Raw genomic sequence first — 23,154 nt, forward strand, 5'->3', positions numbered from 1 at the left:
GAGAGTTGAGGAGTGAATGTCAGAAAACGGTTTGAATGTTACATTCTAAAACATGTCATGTGTCATAAAAGCATTATGTCATAATGCATAGGAGAGTATTTTTTTTTTCTCTCTCACATCCATCAAATTCAACATGAAAGTTCTAGAACCAAATCAATCCACCTACAATGACCATTCTGTCATGCAATATGTTAACTTATTGACAGTTTTCATCCATTAGCCAAGTACAAAAGAATATTATTTAACTGATAAGTTCCATCAAAAAAGGAAACAATTACAAAAGTATCTCTGTTCCAGCTATGAATATCATGGACATGATATTAATTTAAACAAGAGATTTGAAGACAATATTACAGTTGTATTATATTTATAGTTATTTACAGAATTACAAAATGCTAATAGAATAGTTATTTTAGTACAGCATATTGTCTGATACAGGAGTTCTATTACAGTACAGTATACTGTCTGATACAATAGTTTTGCTTTAGTACTGAATACTAATACAGGAGTTCTATTACAGTACAGAATAGCGTCTGATGGGTATGGTCCATTCTGACACCTGCTTTCCCAGGACATCTGTGTTGATGTATATTTGTAGAAAATACAAATGTATTTATTATGTGTTCTTTATCAGGCTAGGACCATGATTCTGCCTGTCTGTGTCTGGACCAATTTAACAAGACAACATTCGAAGACACAGTCTTAGAGGAGTCAAACAAGTTGAATACTTTCATCATGAAAAATGTGCTTGTTGCCAACAACATATGGTGTATATTATATATTGTTTGGAACGTGTGATTAGTAAGTGACAATGAAAAATCACCTCCAGATCTCAGGGGAATTACTTTTGGTCCAGTGGTGGCTTAAATAACATATTAAACCCACCTGTTGCGTCAGTGCTGTAACTGAAGCAATTTAGTATATATATAGTTTATATCAGGGGTGTCAAACTCCGGTCCTCGAGGGCCGCTGTCCTGCATGTTTTAGATGTTTCCCTGATCCAGCTCACCTGATTCTAATGAATGGTCGTTATAACAACCCATTTAATTGAATCAGGTGTGTTCGAGCAGGGAAACATCTAAAACATGCAGGACAGCGGCCCTCGAGGACCGGAGTTTGACACATGTGGTTTATATAGTATATAGCTCTACAGTAGGCTTGCCTGAGAAAGGTAAACACGGAAGAGAGCGATCGTTCTCACGACATGGGGGCCGTGCCTTATCTGAGGGTCAGGTTGGTTTAGCCCTGTGTCATGCTGGCCAGCATGGTAAGTGAGACCAAGGAGCTGGTGATGGGGGGTGGGGGGTGGGGTGGGTGGTAGACGGAGTCTGTTTTCCGTGACCAAACAACTGTCAGACAGATTATCTGTGCCTGTCTGCCCTCCCACCCCCAACACACCCACACAAGCACAACCCAACAAAAACTAATTAACACACACACACACACACACACACTCCATGTGATGGAGGTGAGGTCATGCTATGGAACCAGCACCACCGGTCTCGGGTGCTTGCTAGGAAGTATTTCATTAACACACAAGCACACAAAAACAAACTCCGGTGACAAATGTAAGCAGTTACACCATAGAGTTCTGTTCAAACCTCTTACAGTGAATGATAGATGCACTACAGACCTGTGGCCACAAGATGGAGGGCTCACCTTGTTTGGCCACAGTGCATTGAGTGCTTTGGTTGCGCTTTGGTTGTTTATCAAACCTACATTACGAAAAATAAATGTCCTGACGTCTCCTATATTCACCCTCTTAATTTTACAGCTGTCTGCACCTCTCTACCTCTCTCCCGTGACAATAGTAATGTCCAGGACATGACCTCAGACCTTTGTGTTTGTTGATAACACCATGGTACTGTATTAGTGTGTGTGTGCATTTGTGTGTGTGTATGTTTGCTTTTGCATTTGTGAGTGCGTGTGTGTGCTTGTGCGTGTGTTTGCTTTTGTGTGCGTGCATGCGTGTGTCTTTGCATGTGTGTGTTTGTGCATGTGTTTGTTTGTGTGTGTGTCTGTGTGTGTGTGTGTGTGTGTTTGTGTGTGTGTGTGACTGTGAAAGAAGCTCATTGGTGACTTGAAAAATGTGATCTATCCAGGGCACAGCTGTCCCTTTGAGGCTGGGAGGCAGGGACTGTACCCTCACCTAGCAGGGAGTTGGCAGAGGGGAGGAGCAGAGAGGAGGAGAGGAGGGGAGAGGTGGGAGGCATGATAACTGAGGGGAGTAAAGGGGGAGGGAGGGCTGAGGGGAGAGAGAGGTGACAAAACTTGCGAAGAGAAAAAAGGGGCATCAGAGCCAACAGACAGCAAGAAGCAGTCAGGGTGGTGGCATTGAAGCCTTCACAGGTCACAGAAGGAAAGAGACCAATACTTGTTTCTTTCTCTCTTTGTTTCTCTCTCTCTCTGGGTCTGTCTCTCTCTCTGTCTCTTTCTCTCTCTTCCTTTCTCTCGTCCACCCTCCTTCTCTGTCCGATGTCTTTATACAATATCTCTCTCCCACTCCCACAGCCCTTCACTTCTCTCTCTGACACTATCTCTTTGCTCCTGCCCCCACCCCTCTGCCCCCACCCCCCCGCCCCCACCCCTCCGCCCCCACCCCTCCGCCCCCACCCCTCTCCCAGGGAGGGTGTAAGCTGACCCTGCGCCCCAGAGCCCTTCAAAGGGGTCGGCGCTCAGGCTGCTAATGCCACATGATCCAGACAGGACTCGCGCTAGGCTGTCCTGCCTGTCTGAGGACGCTACACACCCCGTTCACCCTAATTGATTTGAGATGAAACTTTTGGCTCTCCAGATCTCGTGTTACTTTGACTGGATTTTGTGAGGATGTGACAAGAGATCCCATCAATGGCACTGTCACCAAGGTAAGCCAAGTCAGTAAGTTGATCAAATTCTATTTTGGGGTTTTACATAAGAGTTATTTCTTGGTTATTGCATAACAATTTTAATAGAATTTACTTAGTAACATGTATAAGTTGCTTATGTTTTTGTAAATGTTGTCTCATTACAGTTGGTGATTGGATAGAGTAACACAAACTAAACTCTAAGACAGCTGGGTTTCTGTAATTACACTTTAAATGCTTATGCTACATGGTAACTACACAGTAATGACATAGTTGTAACAATGATGGTATTTAACATGATAATTCATCATTTAACATAATATAAAAGCATGACATAATAAAGATCACAAGTTGTGATCATTCTAAAGCCAAAAGAACTTTAGTTCCCCAACTTACAAACTACAACCTTCAGTCTACAGTCTGAATGTGTACCAGAATGGAGAGCTCAATGTTGCTGTTGGTGATGGATCTGGAGCTTCTGGAAGCCCTGGAGGATTCCGACAAGACCCTCGAAAAGCAGGAGACCTGACTGGTGTCAGAGGTGCTCAGTCACTAAAGCACGGTCTTCTCCTGACTTCTGACCCACCAGAACACCTCCACACCCCGAACCAGCTTGCCAACTTGCCTGCTTGCACCATGGACAAATCCCAAGTCTCAAACACCCCAAAAATGGTCAACATCAGTGGAGCTCACAATGGCCCCTCCAACATCCCCTCTAAACGGGCAAAAGTCGCCAACTTGGACCGGTTGGTACCGGACCCCGGGCCAAAGGAAGACCCCTCCCCCCCTGATGCGGCCCTTCCGGTCTTCCTTCGGAAACTCCGAAAGGCAGCTGTAGGCACTGGATGTGACATCAGGCTGAGGGTGTCGGTGGGGGGACACCCGCGCCCCGCCCTGTGTTGGTACCATAACGAGGAGGAGCTGCAACCCCCCTCGGGCGACGGGGATGCGGGCGGGCTGTGGATCAGGGACTGCAAGCCTGGCGACGCTGGCCTCTACACGTGCGTGGCCACCAACAGTCTGGGGGAGGCCAGGAGCAGTGCTCTGCTGGCCGTGATGGACCTGGGAGAAGGTGAGAGGGGGCGGGGGGGGGTGGACGGTGTTTGGGGGGGGGGGAGTTGAAGATGAGGAAAGGACTGTGATAGGTACATGGTATGGCCTGAGATGTTGAAGGAATGACGGAATGAACGAACAAATGAAGCAATGGACGAACGAAACGTTTGTTCATCTGGGAGAAGTTGCGTAGTGTGAAGTTAATGGTGTGGCGGTGGGACGTGGCCTTGCAGCCTTCACTATGACCTTGCACCAGTAGGAGATTTACGGTTTGATGATGTCGAGGAAGTTCATAGTCTCTCAAATTTGCGGTGGGTCTAAACAGAGATACAGTACTCGCAGTAGTACCCAGTACTCACACATACAAACACACACATGCACACAGATGGAGAGCAGAGACATAATTATCCTGCTGGTATAAAAAGCCGATATATATTTAGGATGGGTTCTCTCGCTGTGACCCCCGTCGTCTGGCTCTGCCTTCCTTTGGCCTGGCAGGTGAAGCTCCCTCTCCTCCTCAAGGCAGCAGGGGGGACAAGCTGCTGCTGAGGTTGATCACCAAAAAGGGGAATGTTCAGAGGTCACCAGGAGTGAGGACTGCCACAACCATGCGTGCATGATAGATAGAGAGAAGAGAGAGAGAGAGAGAGAGAGAGAGAGAGAGAGAGAGAGAGAGAGAGAGAGACAGAAAGCAGGTGGGTACACGGTCCTACACATACTCTCGGGGCAGAGTAGAGTGGATACAGAATAGCTGAGGTCAGATGAAGAACCACACCCCCCTGGTGTACTTCTTAACTCCTTTCAGAACCAGCCCACCACTCAGCCAGAGCCATGGTGTGAAGCCTACGCAGCTATGAAAGAATCTGTTGTCTGTTGCCTTGAATAAGCTGCAGGCCAAAAGTACTGGCCAGGCCAGTGTCATACCAGCCCTCTTTGTTATCAGCCAGGGAGAGAGTCTGGAGATGGGCTCCCGACAGCAGGAACCTGACAGACAGATAGCTTTAGGATTCTTCTGGAAGACCGGACCTCTCCTCTCTGCCTCCAGTTAGACATGATGATGTCAACCAAATGTCACGCTCACTTTACCCCCCCACCCCTCTCTCTGTTGCACCTCTTCCTCAACCCCCCTGTCCCCCTCGTTCTCCCTGACAACCTCCCCCTCCATCCCTCCCTCCCTCCCGACTGCCTCTGACGTCTTTGGCTTCCGTCTGAGTCTCTCAGCTTATCACACGTCTCCCACACCATTCCTGACAATCTCTCTCTCTGTCCCTCACACACACCGTCTATCTCACTCTCCCTGCCTCCCCTCTCTCTCGGTGACGTGACAGTGACTGTGCCCCCTCCCCCCCATTCCCCTCCTTGTGCCCACCCTCTCTGATGAAAGTGGAGTCCAAATGTCGCCTTCTCCTCCTCCCAGACCCCGCAGGCAGGGGCCAGTTGTCCTATCACTCAGCACCTTCTCTCTCTCTCTCTCTCTCTCTCTCTCTCTCTCTCTCTCTCTCTCTCTCTCTCTCTCTCTCTCTCTCTCTCTCTCTCTCTCTCTCTCTCTCTCTATCTCTCTCACTGTCTACAGTATCTCTCTCTCCCCCCAGGGTGTATTTATAGTGTGGTATGTGCCAGCAGCCTGGTATGAGAGGGCTGTGTGAATGCATGTGGTGTGTCCTGTTACACAGGCACACGTTGCCGATAAGTATAGCCCCTGACACTGAAGGCTTGGGGGCATGCTAGCCCCAGGCCAATGCTTGCTTCATCAGAGTGACGGAGCGTGTGTATATGTTTGCATTTGTTTGAGAGAGAAAGAGAGAGAGAGATACAGACAGTCAAGGAGAAATGAAGAGAAAGAGATAGGGAGAAAGGGGGAAAAGAGGAGAGAGACAGATTAGATGAAAGCGTGATGGAAAGACAAACAGACAGACAGGTTGACAAACAGGCAGGCAGAGAGACAGACATACCGACAAACAGATAGACAGCTAGAAAGACAGATAGATAGATATAATGAGAGAGAGAGATAGAGAGAGAGAGAGAGAGAGAGAGAGAGAGAGAGAGAGAGAGAGAGAGAGAGAGAGAGAGAGAGAGATAGAAATGACTGGGTTTCAGGTCTATGATCTTGATGTCATCTCTTGCTCAGGATTGCTGGCCTTACTGACTCACCTAGTGAGGCATTAGCATCTAGTGTTTACATGTCTGACGCAGCACGAGGATAGAGGATCCCTCCGACTTACTTAGACAGTGTGTGTCTTTATGTGTCAAGGGAGAGAGACCAAGAGATAAAGATGATGAGAAAGAGTGTAACAGAAGGGATGGAAGGACAAAAATCAAATAAAGAGACTGAACCATTTTGAGTCGCTGCATCATAACAAATTGGTTAGCCTTCGCTCAAGGCCACAGATCTAACCCGATAAACCTTGGCCATCTTGCTTTTTGGCACGGTGTTTAAATGTCAGCTACAATACAAACATACAGTAATATTAGAATGAACTCGACCCCTTCCCTCGTACCAACGTTGCGCACCATCTCACCCCACCCTTCCCAGAACTTCATCCTCGGTCTGCAGTTTCAAACATAGTAACGATGACTTCATGTGAATCTGCTGTAGCTCAGTGATGCTACATGTGCAGCACGGACACATAGAGTTGGTGTCAGGAATCCACCCCTAAGAATACATTTACTGTAGTTTTATGTCTTGGATGTAACATTAACTAGATAAACATGTGTAAAAATGTATTACAACTTAAAGATGTAGCCCAAGGCTAACATTTGATATCCTCATCAAACGGGTGTCCATTTTAGTCCCAGAGACTAGAACCACTCTCAAATTTAGATGAGTCGTAAATAGTATTTTAAATTAGATTTTTTTTTCAAACTGTTTTGGATGCCACAACAAAGTCAATGTCAACTTTTAAAAAGGCTTTGTGAAGTTACAAACTTGTTATTGTACTAGATTCATAGTAAAGTCAGGGGGGAGTCAGGTGGCTGAGTGGCTAGGGAATCGGGCTAGTAATCAGAAGGTTGCCGAATCGATTCTCCACCGTGCCAAATGACGTTGTGTCCTTGGGCAAGGCACTTCACCCTACTTGCCTCAGGGGAATGTCCCTGTACTCAATGTATATCGCTCTGGATAAGAGCGTCTGCTAAATGACTAAATGTAAATGTAAAGTTTGTTTGGGTTTGAAACCCATTGAAGCTTTTACTTTTAGGAAATCTACAAGAAGCAAGTGTCTGTTTTCCTGTCAGTCAACTTCCTTCTTGCAAATGGTTTCAAAGTGACTGGACACCATAGCTGACAGGACAGTGGAGGTCATGCTGCCTTTGTGTGTGTGAGTTAGTGAGTTAGTGAGTGAGTGAGTGAGTGAGTGATCGAGTGGGAGAGTGAGTGAGTGAGTGAGTGAGTGAAAAAGAGACGAAGACAGTATAGAATGTTTTTTTGTCTGTGTGTGTATGATAGAAATACACTTAGCGTGTGTGTTTGTGTGTGTTCTCATATGTGTGTGTTTGTGTGTGTGTGTGTGTAATCCCCGGCTCATGAGTACAGAAAAGGGGAGCAGAGTCTGTCCTGTACACAGCTTTGAACAGGGAGGTGGAGTGGGGGGTTTGGGGTGGGGGGGGGGGGGGTTGCGACACCCCCACTCAAAATAGAAGACTTGTCCTGTAGGGTGTCGGAGTAAGGGGGAGCAGTGTGGAGAGAAAGATGGGAACCGGAGAAAGAACCCTGGGAGAGAAGGTGAACCGAGGGACCTACTAAGAGCAGCAGCCATCTTAGCATCTCGGCCCTCACCCTGGCCACGACTCGCGCAGAAGCCATTTTATGGAGCACCAGTTCACGTCAGTAGGAGCTGCGAGATAACCTGCATTGCAACAGGGAGAGGGCGGCCATCTTGATGAGGTCATCCTTGCCCCCGTGGGTTTCCCCCCCGAGTCAGCACTGGGAGAAGAGAGGAAAAGAGGATAGAAGAAAGGAGAAGAGAGAGGGATACTGTCCTCGAGGGGGATCTGAGAGTGGACTGTGACAAGGAAGAAAAGAGGAAAACAGCCTTTTTTTAAGACAGCGTAGAGGAAGTAAGAAAGAAGAAGAAAGAAAGAAAGAAAGAAAGAAAGAAAGAAAGAAAGGAAGGAAGGCAGACAGGCAGGACATTGGATGCAACCGGAACAATGATCAGAAAGGAGTTGCTTGATGCTCGGAAGTCCTTGAGGAGTGTGAAAGACAGTCTGAGTGGTCCCAGGAGGAAGAAACTGAAGGGTGAGTCTGAGTTGAGGTTGGCCGTAAACAAATGCTCACACACACACACACACACACACACGTGCATGTATGTGGCTGTGAAAGTATTGTTCAAATGCACCGGGAAATTCAATGCACTGGGGAGTCACTTCACTCTCTTCACCTTCAATGGCTGCCACTGAAAGTAACGTAGCTTGGACGACTACTTCCTAGAACCTCTTCTGTACCTCTCTACCAGACCCTGTGTGGCGCAGGATGGGAGTCAACAGGTGTCTGGCTAACTTAAGTTCTCTGGTACCCACCTTATGAGCTACTCAAAGTAGCCTGCCTGTCTGTCTCGAAGGTTCTAACGTTTTTTAGCTTTTGTCTGTTTCTCTTACACAGCTGCCTGTCTGTCTGTCGGTCTGTTAGCCTGTTTGGCTGCCGGCCTGTCTGATAAGCCGTCAGTCTGTCAGTCTGTGAGTCTGTCAGTGTTTCTTTCCATCGTGCTTTTATCCCTCCTAAAAATCTGGGACCTCTTATCTATTAAATACTTTACCACGTTCATCACAGTAATATTCCACTTTACCACTGAGCTATACCCATCTGTCTGTCTGTCCATCCACTTGTCTGTGTTAGTACAGTGCTTTATCAATATTTCTATGTGCCCACCAAGACAACGTTGTTTTGTGTATACGTGTTTGTGTGATGTGTTGGGGTGTGTGTGTGTAGGGGTTTTCCCTTTTTTACTGGTGCACAGTCAGACAGCACACACACACACAAACACTGGTATGGTCAGTCATGTGTCGAGGATTAAGTGGTAAGATCAGGTTGCAGACTGGCACTGCCAACTACGCCACTACAGCTGTTATGTGTCTGATAAACATATCCACCCACTGACACACAGACTTTCTCTCCATGTCAGGTTCCATTTCGGGAAACAGACAATGGTTTTAAGGAAGACTTGTAGAGTTGGGAGGACTGTGCTCTCGCTTCCATAGTAACTTCAGTTTCTCACCTTTGCTGGACTTTACTGGGCTGGGCTGGGTTAGACTGGGCTGGGCTAGATTGGGCTGGACAAGATTGATCTGGGATTGATTGAGCTAGATTGGACTGTGCTGAGATTGATTGGACTGGACTGAATTGGACCACAACGGAATTGTAGTGTTGCCCTAAAGTAATGGAGTCTATCTAGAACATCTAGTAGCAGATAAATGCTGCTGAGAGAGTTGTATGCTTCCCAGAATTCACCAGGGTTACCCTGCCGAGAGCTGTCCCCAAATCAATGTTGCCCCATGACGTCAGCTGTCTTTCTCATTGTTTTATAATAATCAAAGCAGATAGTGCGTCCGTAGAAAGCTACAGCAGTCGTATTCATCGTTGCTGTTATCTGAATGACAAAGCTGTTTTATCCGCTGATTATGCTTACATTTACATTTAGTCGTTTAGCAGACGCTCTTATCCAGAGCGACTTACAGTAGGTACAGGGACATTCCCCCCGAGGCAAGTAGGGTGAAGTGCTAAGGACACAACGTCATTTGGCATAGCCGGGAATCGATCTAGCAACCTTCCGATTACTAGCCCGGTTCCCTCACCGCTCAGCCATCTGACTCCCTTATGCTTATGCTTGAATGGATGATTACTGTAAATTAATGAACAAAATCTTGTAGTTGTGGTGTTCCATGGCTTTGCTCTGCTATGTCAGAAAGAAACCAACTGGGTTTGTACATGTTAGATTACATTCAAGAAAATCCTAAGGATGTCTGAATCCCAATTGGTGTATTTGTTTAGAAACCATCCTTTGATTCCTGGGTTCTCATTGGATGTCAGTCATAGGAGGCTGTGTCCTGATTGGGCTTCCAGCATATTGATCTCAGGGGGAGATGAGTGGACTGTGTCTGTGGTGGTGTGTATCTTCTGTCGGCCAGAAAACGTTTTTATTGATCCCTCCTTCCTGGAGATGTGGGCCAGGAGGTTGGGCTGAGGTGGAGGAGAGGATGGAGTTGGGGTGGGGGAGTATAGAGTGAGATGGAGCGGTTGAAAAAAGAAAGGAATGTGGAGAGAAAGACAGAATGGAGACAGCAAAAGGGAATTTATTCAGCCTTGATCAGTGAGACGCTACAAATGTGCGCCTGTCTATTTGACTTCACCTGTCTGTCTGTCGGGGTCCTGCCTGTCTGTCTGCCTGATTCTGTCTCAGTCTCCACAAGCAGTAGCGGGTCTTCTTTAGCAACGCAAAAAAGGATGTTGTTCGCCAAAGCAATCAATGCCTTTCCCCGTGGATATGTACATGCGTGTGTCCAGACACTCTTGTACATTTGTACGTGTGTGTGGATGTGCAAACATGTCTGTGTGTCCCTGTGTGTGTGTGCATACATGTTAATGTATGTACATGTGTGTGAGCGTATGTGTGTGAGTATGTGTCTGCCTACTCAAATTCACTTTGGATGGTTGATTTCTTAAAAAAATCTGGGCTGCTGACAAATGATATTTAGATGGCTGATGAATTGAGGTGTGGAGTACACAGACGTGACCTTGTGTGTGTGTGTGTGTGCAGGTGTTCAATAACAAGTAAATAAGGCAGTCAAGTAATTATGTGTACGCATATCATTTTGGGGGGTGTGCTTGTGTGTGTGTGTGTGTTTCACTTGATGACGGCTTATTCATTCCAGAGGGGGTTGTGACGTGTCAGGTGGGAACAAAGGCAAGGTGCTGTGCTCCCCTCATGCTTTGTCTGCCATTCAGCACACAAGCAAAACATACCTTCCAAGTTCAAAATCTTTTTTATCTCTCTATTCCACTTTTTTTCATGTATCCATCCATCGCTCCTTTCATCCCTCTATTTGTTCAGCTTTCTTTTTGATCTATAGATCTATTTATTCTATGTCTATCAGCTTCTTTTTCCGACTGTTATAATTCCTGTCAGTGTTACGTGATATTCCCCCACGTACAGAAAGGGACAATCAGGTAAACAAACAAATAAAGCGACAACATTGCCAACGTGTAAATAATACAGATTTGTGGAAGAATCAATCTTCAAGCGATTCAGATTCTGACCCAGTGACACACTGAACCTTACAGAGAAGCATAAAATTCTGAAGAAGAACAAATATCTGCCTAATTAGACACAGCACATCAACATTAACTGTACAAGGTATTGATTAGGCTGTTTAATATACACTATGTCTAGATGTTGATTAAGTTAATCTTCCCAAAGCTTTATTTGTATCAGCACATCTTTCACCGTTCTGGGTTTATGTGTTGGGGCAGAGTGGCTGTTTAGGTTGGTGCCCTGGTGCAAATGTCTGCCGGCTAAACGTCGTCGTAGCGACACGACCACAGACCCTCAGTTTAATTCACCGTCACAGACACACTGGCTCTGCATGTATAATAGATGATCTGCTGGAGGCTGCATTCTCCCTCTATCTCTCTCTCTCTCTCTCTCTCTCTCTCTCTCTCTCTCTCTCTTTCTCTCTCTAACTCTCTCTCTCCCCCTCTCCCTCTCCCTCCCTCTCTCCCTCTCCCTCTCTCTCTTTCTCCCTCTCCCTCTCCCTCCCTCTCTCCCTCTCCCTCTCCCTCCCTCTCTCCCTCTCCCTCTCTCTCTTTCTCCCTCTCCCTCTCCCTCCCTCTCTCCCTCTCCCTCTCCCTCTCTCTCTTTCTCCCTCTCCCTCTCCCTCTCTCTCCCCCTCTCCCTGTGTGTGTTTTGCCTTGTAGAGAAGGCACTGGTGGGTGATAGATGGGAACAGTGCTAAGGGAGGAAGAAAATTAAAAGAAAAATAAGACGTTTTGGGTGAAGGATTTAGGGAGGGTGCAGTCGAGAGGAGGAGGAAATCCCCCCACCTCCACCCCCCAGAACAGAATTGATTGTCCCTCTTTTGCTCTTTTACCCCCGGCTCTCTCTTTCTTTTATTCATCCCTCATTCCTCTCTCATCCTGATATGCCTGCTATTCATTCAGTTCTTCTTCTTAAACTCATTCTCTTGTGCTTCTTCGTCTCCTTTGTCTCTGTCTCTATCCCTCTCTCTCTCCATCTCCACCCTCCTTCCGACCTCGCCGTCTGTCTCTCACTTGCTGTTGATGCTGCAGAGAGAGGAGGATGCTGTGTAGAGGCTGACTGTGCTATCCTTCCCTCCTTCTCTCCTCCTCTTCTCCTCTCCACATCCCTCCATTCCTCGGTCCTTCCTTCCCCCGGTCTCTCCCCCGGCTGCCTGCTGTTAAGAGGGGCTTTAATAAAGGAGGAGGAGGGAGGGGGGTGGGGGCAGAGGTTTTTAGAGGCGGAGAATCGCCCCCTCCAGCAGAACACGTCAGAGAGGGGCTGCGGTGGCTAATCGCACCGTGGAAACACTCTCTGACACAAAGACACCTGCTCCTGCTTTCTCGTCCTCCTCTCCTCTGCCTCTCCTCTTCTCTTCTCTCTCTCTGCTTCTCATTACGGCCAGGAGAATGTGCACACCCACACATCTAAAAGCTGAGTATCGCTGGGACAGATATTTTTGGGGCTGCCACACCCTAGTGGTTTGAAGGGAGGTTTCGGGGATGTTTTTGTGACCAACGCCACAGGTAAACTGCTACACAGAAGAACCTCAACGCTACTTCCAAACATGAAGAAAATCTGGTCCAAGAAAAGATTTCAGGTGGGTTTTTCTTTTTTGACACTTAATTAGCTCCATAGTAATGCATCCTTTGGAAGCGTCATCGTCAAGATATTATTTGGGCTTCATCTAAACGTTTATCTAAATGCCACAGCATTTAAGTAGGAATATCCATATTAAGGTTACTTGATATTTACTTCCTACCCTGTACATTCCTAATTATTGCTAGTAGAACGACTCTAGACTAGAAAGGGTTATGAAGGTTGTGAACACATGGAAAACATCTCACAGGGTGATGCTCCCCATCTCCGGGGGCAACGCTCCTCGTCTCTGAGGACGACCCAGACACCCGCTGTGACACGATGACAGAGAATCGCCCCGGGGTGGATAAGGAAACATCCAAACTCATTTCAGGAAAACAGAGTCTTTTACAGACAAAGGCTTGCTAAGTGTTGTGTTCCTCATCCTAGGGAAACAGACCAATATATTTAGCATGTGTCAAAATATACAAAAATACTTGGAGCCCACTGCCAATCTGCGTGTGCAGTCTTGAAAGGATCATTGTTTGGCCTATGTCTTGGTCTGGGTAGCAATGTGTGTGTGTAGAGAGCAGGTAAGTGTGTCAGTGGGCCACAGCACAGTTACCTGATACCTACCGTCAGAGAAGTAGCAGACAAGGATCCATACGGCTTTACTATCGCACTACTGTCATTCTCTGTACCTCTACTGGCTCTCACATTGTAAACGATCCGCGGCAAATTCCTCCACCTCCACTTCTGGCAAGCCGAATCAATAGAGATGCAATGAAATTGTTTTCATTTCAAAACGGTTCGGTTTGAGCTCTTTATGAAGCTTTGGCGGGGTCTTTCAAAGCTCTTTGGCATCATTGCGCAGTAGCATCCAGTTGGATGTTGTTTGCGTGTCTGCTGTTTGCTGATATAATTGCCTGGAGATTCTGTGTCATCAGAGTGAGGAGAGGACAATGGAAGATTTCAATGGCTGCACATCACAATAGACACCAGAAACACTCCATCAAAATGCTTGTGGCTGAGAGGGCACTTGGAGAGAGAGAGAGGGGGGGGGGGGGAGAGAGAGAGATAGACAGAGAGGGGGGAGAGAGAGATAGAGAGAGAGAGAGAGAGAGAGAGAGAGAGAGAGAGAGAGAGAGAGAGAGAGAGAGAGAGAGAGAGAGAGAGAGAGAGAGAGAGAGAGAGAGAACGAGAGATGGGAGTCAGATGGCTGAGCGGTGAGGGAGTCGGGCTAGTAATCAGAGGGTTGCCGGATAGATTCCCTGCCATGCCGAATGACATTGTGTAAGGCACTTCACCCTACTTGCCTCCCTGTACTTACTGTAAGTCGCTCTGGATAAAAGTGTCTACTAAATGTAAATGTAGAGAGAGGAGCGGGAGAGAGAGAGAGAGAGGGGGGGAAAGAGAGCTGGAAAAAACTAGGAGAGGAACAGAGGGTAAATCTATCCCAGGGATCATTACTTATAGGAAAACTTTATCACAGAAGAAGGCTGAAGCCATCCACCACTGGTCCTAGCACATCTACCAACAGCAGTTAGAATGTAGTAGATTAATGTTTCTCATCTTCAAGTTTCATATTATTCACACGAAGCCAAGGGGTGCTTAGCAAGCACAGGGACATATATCAGATGAGTCATTGCACTGTTGTTTCCCTCAAGCATTACTGACAGGCAGCCAGTCAGCCAGTCAGTCAGTCAGTCAGTTTTCCACAAAATATCCTGGTTTTGATATTGTTTTCAGGATTCAATTGTATTTGTGTCTTATTCTGAGATTGTATTTTGTGTTTGTGTGTCTAACAATGATCTTGTGTTTGTCTTGTTTCCAGAGGACTGGACACTCCACAAGGACCTTCGGCAGGTTAACTCATGGTGTGTGGTCAGGATGGCCTGTTAACTAAAACCCAGACAGACACACACGCAGTCTTAATGCAGCACAGGCAGACAGACTGCATTTCTGCTGTGCATGTGTAAAACCTCCACTGTTTATACAAGTCAAGTTTAATCTGTTCCGATCATTTCATTCTTTTATTAAAGTCCCAGTTGAAAATCTTTGGGTTGCTATCCATACATTTTTAATGCCTCAATCAGAGCTGGAGAAGATAGTGGGATTATTAAATATTCAGTGTGCGAAAGTAAGTCCGCCCCCACAAAGCAATTTTATTGTATTCCTATTGTTGCATCTCATCATTGCATAACATCCTCCAAAAAATGATTGCTGAGCACCTTGGTTGATGGTGCTACATCTGTCTTCTCTACTAAAACAAATGTTTCCAAATCAGATTTCCTGTTTGCTGCAGATCAGATTCACTGGATTCATATATTTACACACAGTACACTGCAGCAACACAGGGGGAACACGTCGCCTCCTATACTCAACAAAACTGTTGAGTTACTTGGTGTGCCAAACATGGTGTGTAAACTATTTAGCCTGCTGCTGTAGATTTGACACACTAGGGTGGCGGCTGCTGCACACACACACACACTCATACACACACACACACACATCCACACACACAAACACATTCACATTGACACGCCTCCACAAACTCACACACTTGGGCTGTGAACATTCTCTTACAATTGTTATTGTTTCCTCCTCATTGACTCTACCCTCATTTTGTGGATTTAACCAACAAAATACGGTACGATACACTTCCTGTAGTCATCTAGCAGGAGAAGCTCATTTGACATTAGCTAAGTGCAATGAGGCATAGCTTCATTTGCCTCTCTTTCCCTCTGTTGTCACTATCTCTCTTTCCCAAAACCCCTTTCCCTCACTGTCTCTCTCTTTCTTTTTGTGCCCCTATCGGCTCTAACCAGTGATTGTATCTGTGTGTCAGGGGGGCTGTTTGGGTGGTTTTAGATTCTAATGGGCACGGACGAGAGGATTGGCCGTGTGGGTGAGAGAGAGGGTGGTTTCCATAGTAACGGTGCTCTCCTGTCTGCCCTCTCTTGCTGCCACTATGGAAGCGAAGTTTTCCGCTCCTGCCGAAAGCAAAGCTATGGTAAACCTGAATTATTGCTGTTGTTATCCTTCACATTCATCACTCTCTCTCTTTCTCTCTCTCTCTCTCTCTCTCTCTCTCTCTCTCTCTCTCTCTCTCTCTCTCTCTCTCCCTCTCTCTCCCTCTCTCTCCTCTCTCTCTCTCTCTCTCTCTCTCTCTCTCTCTCTCTCTCTCTCTCTCTCTCTCTCTCTCTCTCTCTCTCTCTCTCTCTCTCTCTCTCTCTCTCTCTCTCTCTCTCTCTCTCTCTCTCTCTCTCTCTCTCTTTGTTATCTCTCTTTCTGTCCTTCACTCCCTTGTTTTCTATTAGTCATCCATCTATGTTGTGACTTTTTGGTATGACTCAAGGCTCGCAATGTTTCATATTAAGCTAAAGTACCTTGGTCATTCATCATTTTATTGTACCTGTTGAACCCCCCCCCCCCCTCAAAGAAAATAATTTAATTTAATCAAAAAAGCACAGTTTCTGTACGCGAACAGATTGGCGGAGCAAAATACAAGTGGCCTCCTGCTATCCATGGGTAGCATTTGTGTGGGTGGAATTTAGTTCTGTCAAACGTACCAGCCTTCTGCCTCCAATGAGAGCTGCCTATCCCAGCTAATGGCCTCGATTCTGTCTTCAACTAGACTGATGTTGACTTTTTTATGTCCTCGACACTGCTGACACAAATCTGCCCCAGCCAGCTTCTTACATCCATATTGATCCCCATTAAAGGTCATGAAATCGACTTCTCTGCTTTGAAACGCTTTGAATAAAGGCCTTTGTATCAAAGGGCACAATTAAGTCATTATGTGAGCCAAGCCTCTAATAGAACTAGAGTCTAGACGTCATTAGTGGGTCAAATTAAAGAGAAAAGCTGGAAACCATGTCGAGGGTGTCCTCTTTGAGAGTCCTGCAAGCCATAAACTCAAAGAAGGTCAGATCTGATTCAGCACTTTCAGTTGCCGGCTCTACAGCCATGCACTTTGAAAACCCATCAGCCCACCCATCTAGACCTATAGGTGCTGTTACGGTTGTCTCAGTCAGTCTAAAACAGTATTCACAATGGTTGACACAGGTACTGCCTTCTTAGTTGTTGCTGTATCTGTCATATCTTGGTAGCTAGGCACTGGTGTTCTGATGGCATTATATTGTAAGACTATTTCACTGGTAGACATATTTTATATCTCTGTCAGAGATAACCTGTGGGAGTTTTAGGTGTGTGAGTGTATGTGTGAGAAAGAGAGAGCCCCAGCTGGCTGTGAGTCAGGGTTCAGTGGTGACCTCATTTACTCCTCCCCAGGAGGGTTTGCACTGCTTCGCCGTATTACCCATCATCCTCTCTGCTGCTAAGTGAATTTGAAGTGTCATTTGTCTGTGTGACTCAGCTGTTGTTTTACGCCTCCTCCTGTCTTTGTCTCCCCCTCCTCCTTATTTCTTTGTCATCTTTCAATTGCCTGCTCTTCTCCTCCTCCTGGCGACATCTCCCTTTTCTCCTCCTTGTCTTCCCCTCCCTTTCCTGTCTCGACCCTGTCTTTCTCACCTTCTACTGTCCTCCTCTGCCTTCCCCCTCCGTCTGTTCATCTCCTCCTCTTCCTCCACTCATCCTCCTTTTCTTCTCACCCCCAGACTCTGAGACAACTGAAGATGAGGCTACAGAGCCCCAGGTACCCATGGAAACCAAGGAAGGATCCGGGAGACAGCACGATAAGTCTGGCCGGCGACTGACTTCAGGTAAATCACAGCCTTCATTCCCAGCACGGTCTGGGACTCAAAAGTCCTTATCAATCAAGTCGGGTTTCCTTGGATTAGTAAAGCACATCATTCAAAGACTGTTCAATATGAACTATTTCGTACTTATTTATTTGTGACGTAACTTATTCACTGTATTGACATTGGCGAGTGATATGGTTATCATTGTGGTGAAATTGTGTCAGTGCTAGCTTGCAAAAGCTGTCCTCGTGCTTGAGTTTGGAGCTCTAATGAGATTTATCACTGGCCCTCTTCAAAGAGGCGTGTCGCTGTAAACCAAACTGGCAGACAGCAGTTTAATGGGGTTGGTGGGAGAGCAGGCAGGGCAGGTTGGCACGAGTCGCGAGGTCAGGGTTGGCGACAGCCAGGGGCCTTTTTAATACCGTCAGTTGTGATGCAACCGTGTGACACACTGACCTAGTTTAGGCAGGTGACCGGGCCTTTCCATGCCTGTGGTGGGCTCGCATGTTCTGGCTGTGTGTCGTGCGAATGAATCAGACTGGGGCTGGATATATGGTGACATGCCATGGAGGTGTATATGTTGTTTGCTTTTTTTTGAAGATCGGAGAAATAAAAACGATTTGAAAAGAAGAATTCCATCTTTGAATAGATGATCTGAAGACATGGCAGTGTTGTCCAATGTCAGTCTTTTGATTTATTCAAACAGGCTTGAACCATGCATTTGCAGCTCTTCTTTTGCTTGTTTTGACTGTGGTGATAAATAATGACTTAGAAACAAGAGAATGCAATTGAAAGTTATAACAGAGATTTACATGACGCTCTTAACCAGAGCGACTTACAGTAAGTACAGGGACAATCCCCCCGAGGGAAGTACGGTGAAGTGCCTTGCCCAAGGACACAACGTCATTTTGGCACGGCCGGGAATCGATCTGGCAACCTTCAGATTACTAGCCCGATTCCCTCCCCGTTCAGCCACCTGACTCGTTGCTCATTGACTCTGTCCATGCACAATGCGTCCGAGCAGGGTCAGCAGGATTTCTAATAATAGACCACGGACACGGACCTCCTTGTCGCTGTACAACTTCATTTGACATTCTGTCCCTTAAACAGTTTATGCTCTTTCAGGTTTCACTCTGGCAGCCTGAGAGTTTCTGTCCACTGTGGTATGTGTAGAAAAAGAGTATTGAAGGAAGGGGGAGAGAAAAAGTAACATTTGACAAGGGGGTGGAGGAGTGAGGCCACGTCACCTTCATTATCTAACAAAGTAAGAAAAAAGTGCTGCCTTACCTGCCCTGGGAAGAAGAAGCATCCAAACGAAACCTTTAAACTCAAACTCTAAAACTGAAACATGTCTGATGAAGACGTTTTCAAATGTATCTGGTTTAAATATTGTATTTTATTAAATGGTTCAAATGTTTACTTATTTAATCATTTAAATAGAAGTAAGTGTTGTTAAAATAACATTTACATACTAGGAAAAAACGTACAGAAAGTGACGTATACACTCTCAATAAAAGGTGCAGTACGGTGGTAGAAAACGCACCCAGAATACAGCAACCAATTTGAGTGTACCCAAACTTAATGCATGAAATTCTTTCCCACCGGCGATAACTTCCTTTCCACCAGAACGTCTTCAAATGTTAATTAGTCTGGATCCAGTCCAACTGAGTCGTTTGTGATTGAAAAGGTGCACAAACCGAATGTGTGTTTGTCAGAATAGTGTCCCCCATTTACCACAAAACAAGTCTATAAAATTGGAATGCCCCTTTCGCACCTGTGCCTACCCTCAGCCCCTCAGCAGAGAACAGGTGAGACCATCAGAGGTTACTGCGCAGTGAGATAAAAAGCCGTTTAAGGATCAGAGCCTCAAACATGTTGAAGGGTGTGATTTCTTTTCTCCCGTAATCTCTCTCTGCCAAGAATCCTCCTACTGCCTGGCTTGAGCTCCAGTTTCTGTGGAGCTGAGTCAGTTCTAGCTCCTCACGGCTGCTAGCTAGCAGTCTCCACACTCTCACTTCCCCCACTCCCTCCTCTCCCTAGGCAGATCCAGTAAATGGGTTTGGTCGTTAAGAGGAGATGCTGATGCTTCCAGTTCTTTTCGCTGCCCGTGCATTTCTGCCTTCCTTCTCTAATCACTCAAATGTCAATCATGGCGTGCTGAGGGTGGGAGGAGCCCTGGGAATGGGACTATAGTCACTCATTTCCTTTTTCCCCATGAATCAATTTTCTGGTCTGTCGTGATTCGCTCATGATGGGTCTTCTTCTCTCTCTCTCTCCTTTCCATTTGACCTCCACTGACAATCTTTCCTTTAAGACACCTTCACATTTTCTCTGTACTCCTTCCTTCCTCTCTCTCCGTCTCCCGCTCTCCCCCTTCTCTCCCTCTGTCCCCATCCTCAGGCGAAGGGGGCAGAGTGATGGACCTGGGCTCCGACGGTGTGGACCACCGAGCTACCCTCCCAGGGGGACATGACCCCATCGTGGAGAGAGAGCTCATGGCTCTGGGCTCCAGGCCCCCAGGGCCCCATGACCCGTCACACGCCGCCAGGCAAGCCTTGGGTGGGGTTCCCGCTGAAGGGGGCCCACCTGTCAGACACCTGGGTGTGGAGCCCTTGATACGGGCTTCCCATGCTAACCTGGCCAGACCTGTTCTGGGGTCAGAGGAAAGTGTGTCTGTGGGAAGCGATTACTACGGAAGCATGTTCAGTTTATACAGAGGGAGAACGTTTTCCATGCCTTTGTAGGAAAGGCCTCTCCATGACTCTACCAAGGAGCAAGATGGGCCACTAAACCAATTAGACCAAATTACAAACGTTGACCTTACAACCAACACATACATGCATTATGTCCAGATAAACATATCTTTCAGAGCTTTCATGTTTTTCTATCTCAGAATATCCTTTTTTTATCTCATGCTTTTTATACATTATCACATCATCTCTCATATACTCTTGGTTCAAGTTTTTCCGATCATACTTTCCTCCTCCTCAGCACTAATTCATTAACAGCTTTATAACACATGTCTTGATTGTATATAGTGGGTTGGGACCCAAAGTACCCTGTGATGAGTTCTAACCTGAGTGTGGTTCTGAGTTTTAACCTGAGAGTGGTTCTAATGTATTCTAACGTTAGATCATCATGTCTGAAGAATTTCAGGATTGTAATTTCATCCTTGCTTTGCATGTCATGGCCCTCTTGCACACTAATGTTTGTCTTGTGGATTAATGTTAGATAATCCCAGAAAATCTCCATAGTTTTTCTGTGACAGGCATGCTGTGGATTGTTAAATTGAGTCAAACACTGATAATGATGTGCTTGTAGCTAGACGATGGTTTGAGACTAACTAAGATGTCATTTGTTTGCGTGCTTTTTAGAAGATTTTTGGAAGTGTTTGGTTGTGTGCTTGATATTGATTCTTGAGGGGTCTGTCCTGGTTATGGGGGAAGAATTAGATTTAGAAGATGATAGGGAGCTACAAGAGCAGTTTTATTGACATTTTGTGTAATAACATGAAAGCAATTATTGATAAGTCATGTTGTGGACACATCATCTATCTTCTAAATGTCATTAAGTGTGAGTTGTGTAGGTAGCCAAATCACAAATCTGTGCTGAAACAAAATCCCTTTATTTCCAATCATCCCATCAGCTGTTTCCAGTAAATGTCTTTATAAAACCAACACACACACAGACACACATATGTATTGGCAAACTAATTGCCAATGAACTCATTTTTCTTCCACAAACCTGGAACCCCCTTTGCCCTCGCCTCCTCTTCAGCCCTAGTCAAAATTCTGGTTTCCTAACCCTGCCCCTGCTGTTCCAGGACCCAAACTGCTGATTCCTCCCCATCTCCAGGCTGTATCTCCAGCCTTGCATCTCCTCAGTCCTCCTTCCTAGACCCCCTTCGCAAGAACGGGGTCGCCACACACACTGGCCAGGACCCAGCCCGAGCTGGAGCTGTGGCCAAAACCAGACTCCCAGGGACAACATTGGTGTCAGAAGACAGGAGCGACAAAAGGTCTTTAACCCAGACTAGTGGAGGAAGAGATCCATCTACCAGTGTAGGAAATGCTAGCAGTGTTATCACCATGACGCCTAAACTTGCACGCACCACTGGCACCAAGATCTTTGACAAGGTCCGGGTGTTTGAGGAGCGGCGAGGGAGCAGCGTGGAGCCCCCTGGTGGGCTGGGACCAGGGTCAGCATCGGGCCAGTCCTGGGCCAGGTTTGGCCGGATGTCATCCTCCAATTTAGACGACAGCGGCCGACAGATGGGAGGTTCGGAAAAGGAGGACGGGGCGCGACAGGAGGCTTCTCAACGCCGCTCTGTGTTCAAGCAGCAGAGGGCATCGTCTTTGGAGGACCAAAAGTCCAGCTACGCCCAGAGGGTTCAGAGCTTCCAGAGCAAATTCACGGAGGAGCTCCAGAGGATCAAGAAGCTGGTGGGGAAACCCAACCTGAAGAAGGCCTTCTCCACAGAGCAACTGCCCCAAAAGGAGAGGCTTTCCCTGGGCAAGCTGGAGCCTATCCCCCCCCAGGTGGTGAAGAAGCTGGAGGAGAGAGAGAGGGCCCTTGAGCAGAAGAGAGAAGGAAGGAGAGAGGATGAAAGAGTGTCGCCACAATCCAAAGAGAAGGTTCTAGATGATCAAAGGGAATTTCCCAAACAGGAGAATGTTCCAGAATCGCACCCAGAAACAGAGAGGGTGTCAGTGGTTAGCGCAACACCGCAAGCTGTGGGTAAAATCTTTGTTTCCATGGAGACTGCACCGGTTTACCAGTTGCCAGGGCAACCATCATTAGTAGAGGAGCGGAAAAGCCCAACCAGGTTGGTTTGGGAGATTCATCAACTGTTTGTGTGTGTCTCTCTCTCTCACTAGGTGTGTTAGTATTACATAATACTTGCAATGCTGTGTCTCCCACCTAGGGAAACCCTCCAGAGCTCATCAACGGAGAGGACTCCATTCACAGCCCAGAAGCCAGCGTCTGTTCCCCCACTGCCCAGACCTCAGTCCCCTTCCAGTGACCTGGACCAAGCCCATCCCAGTAGAGATCCCAGGATGGAGCACAGGTCCCCCAGCCCCACACCCCAGGGACGACCCCTCACCACTGTCAACCCCTCCAGGCCTCCAAGGCTCACCCCTTCCCCTACTATTCCTGGCAGTCCTCTGGTGAAGCGGAGAAAGAGTGAGACTGGCAGGGGCTCTCCTGCCCTGAAGCTGACCATCCCCACCATCCTGCTGGAAGACCAGCCAATGGAGGAGGAGGAGGAGGATGGATGGAAGAAGGAGGATGGAGGGAAGAAGGATGGATGGAGGAGGACGGAGACTGGGAAAAAGGAGAAGCGGTTTATCAAGAACAAAAGAAGGTCCCCAAGGTCTCCCGAAGAAGGTACGAGATAATAGATGGTTGAATTTATGAAAAAATGAATGAATGAATGAATGAATAGAAATCTACTCTCTGTGTTTTAGGGGACTCAGACGACTCCTACATGTCAGCAGACGAGGGCCCCGTCAAAGCCCCAGAGTTTGAACGACCCCTAATGGACATGACCGCCCAGGCAGGGTCAGAGGTCATCCTCAGATGTATCATCTCTGGCAGCCCGCTGTCCACAGGTATGGCATCTCCCAGATACGACCGTCATTCCCCAGGAGCACATTCAAGCAGTAATAGAGATATCAGCACTGCTTCTGAATCATTCGGTGATTCGTTCCATCTTTGTAAGCATGAAGAAATGTTAAGATTCTGTAT

The 23,154-nt window shown here is 46.9% G+C and overlaps 1 protein-coding gene across 6 annotated transcripts in view; it reads left to right on the forward strand.

Moving 5' to 3' along the window:
• The first annotated feature begins 2,684 nt into the window (after positions 1-2,684).
• Positions 2,685-23,154, forward strand: part of spega (striated muscle enriched protein kinase a) — a 45,592-nt gene continuing 25,122 nt past the window's right edge. For 3 of the 6 annotated variants that reach the window (XM_084667414.1, XM_084667415.1, XM_084667416.1), the window contains exons 1-7: positions 2,685-2,864; positions 3,256-3,915; positions 17,323-17,427; positions 19,807-19,954; positions 21,230-22,231; positions 22,331-22,794; positions 22,875-23,018. In XM_084667414.1, the coding sequence (XP_084523540.1) occupies positions 3,480-3,915; positions 17,323-17,427; positions 19,807-19,954; positions 21,230-22,231; positions 22,331-22,794; positions 22,875-23,018 (2,299 nt within the window). In that variant the 5' untranslated portion in view covers positions 2,685-2,864; positions 3,256-3,479. Of the gene's footprint in view, positions 2,865-3,255; positions 3,916-7,516; positions 8,134-12,350; positions 12,726-14,537; positions 14,581-15,686; positions 15,717-17,322; positions 17,428-19,806; positions 19,955-21,229; positions 22,232-22,330; positions 22,795-22,874; positions 23,019-23,154 lie in introns of those variants that run through there. The other 3 variants (XM_084667417.1, XM_084667419.1, XM_084667418.1) reach the window with 3 other exon arrangements.

The sequence above is a fragment of the Hypomesus nipponensis genome, chromosome 12 (genome assembly GCF_054491055.1).
Source record: "Hypomesus nipponensis isolate SF chromosome 12, ASM5449105v1, whole genome shotgun sequence".
Taxonomy (NCBI): domain Eukaryota; kingdom Metazoa; phylum Chordata; class Actinopteri; order Osmeriformes; family Osmeridae; genus Hypomesus; species Hypomesus nipponensis.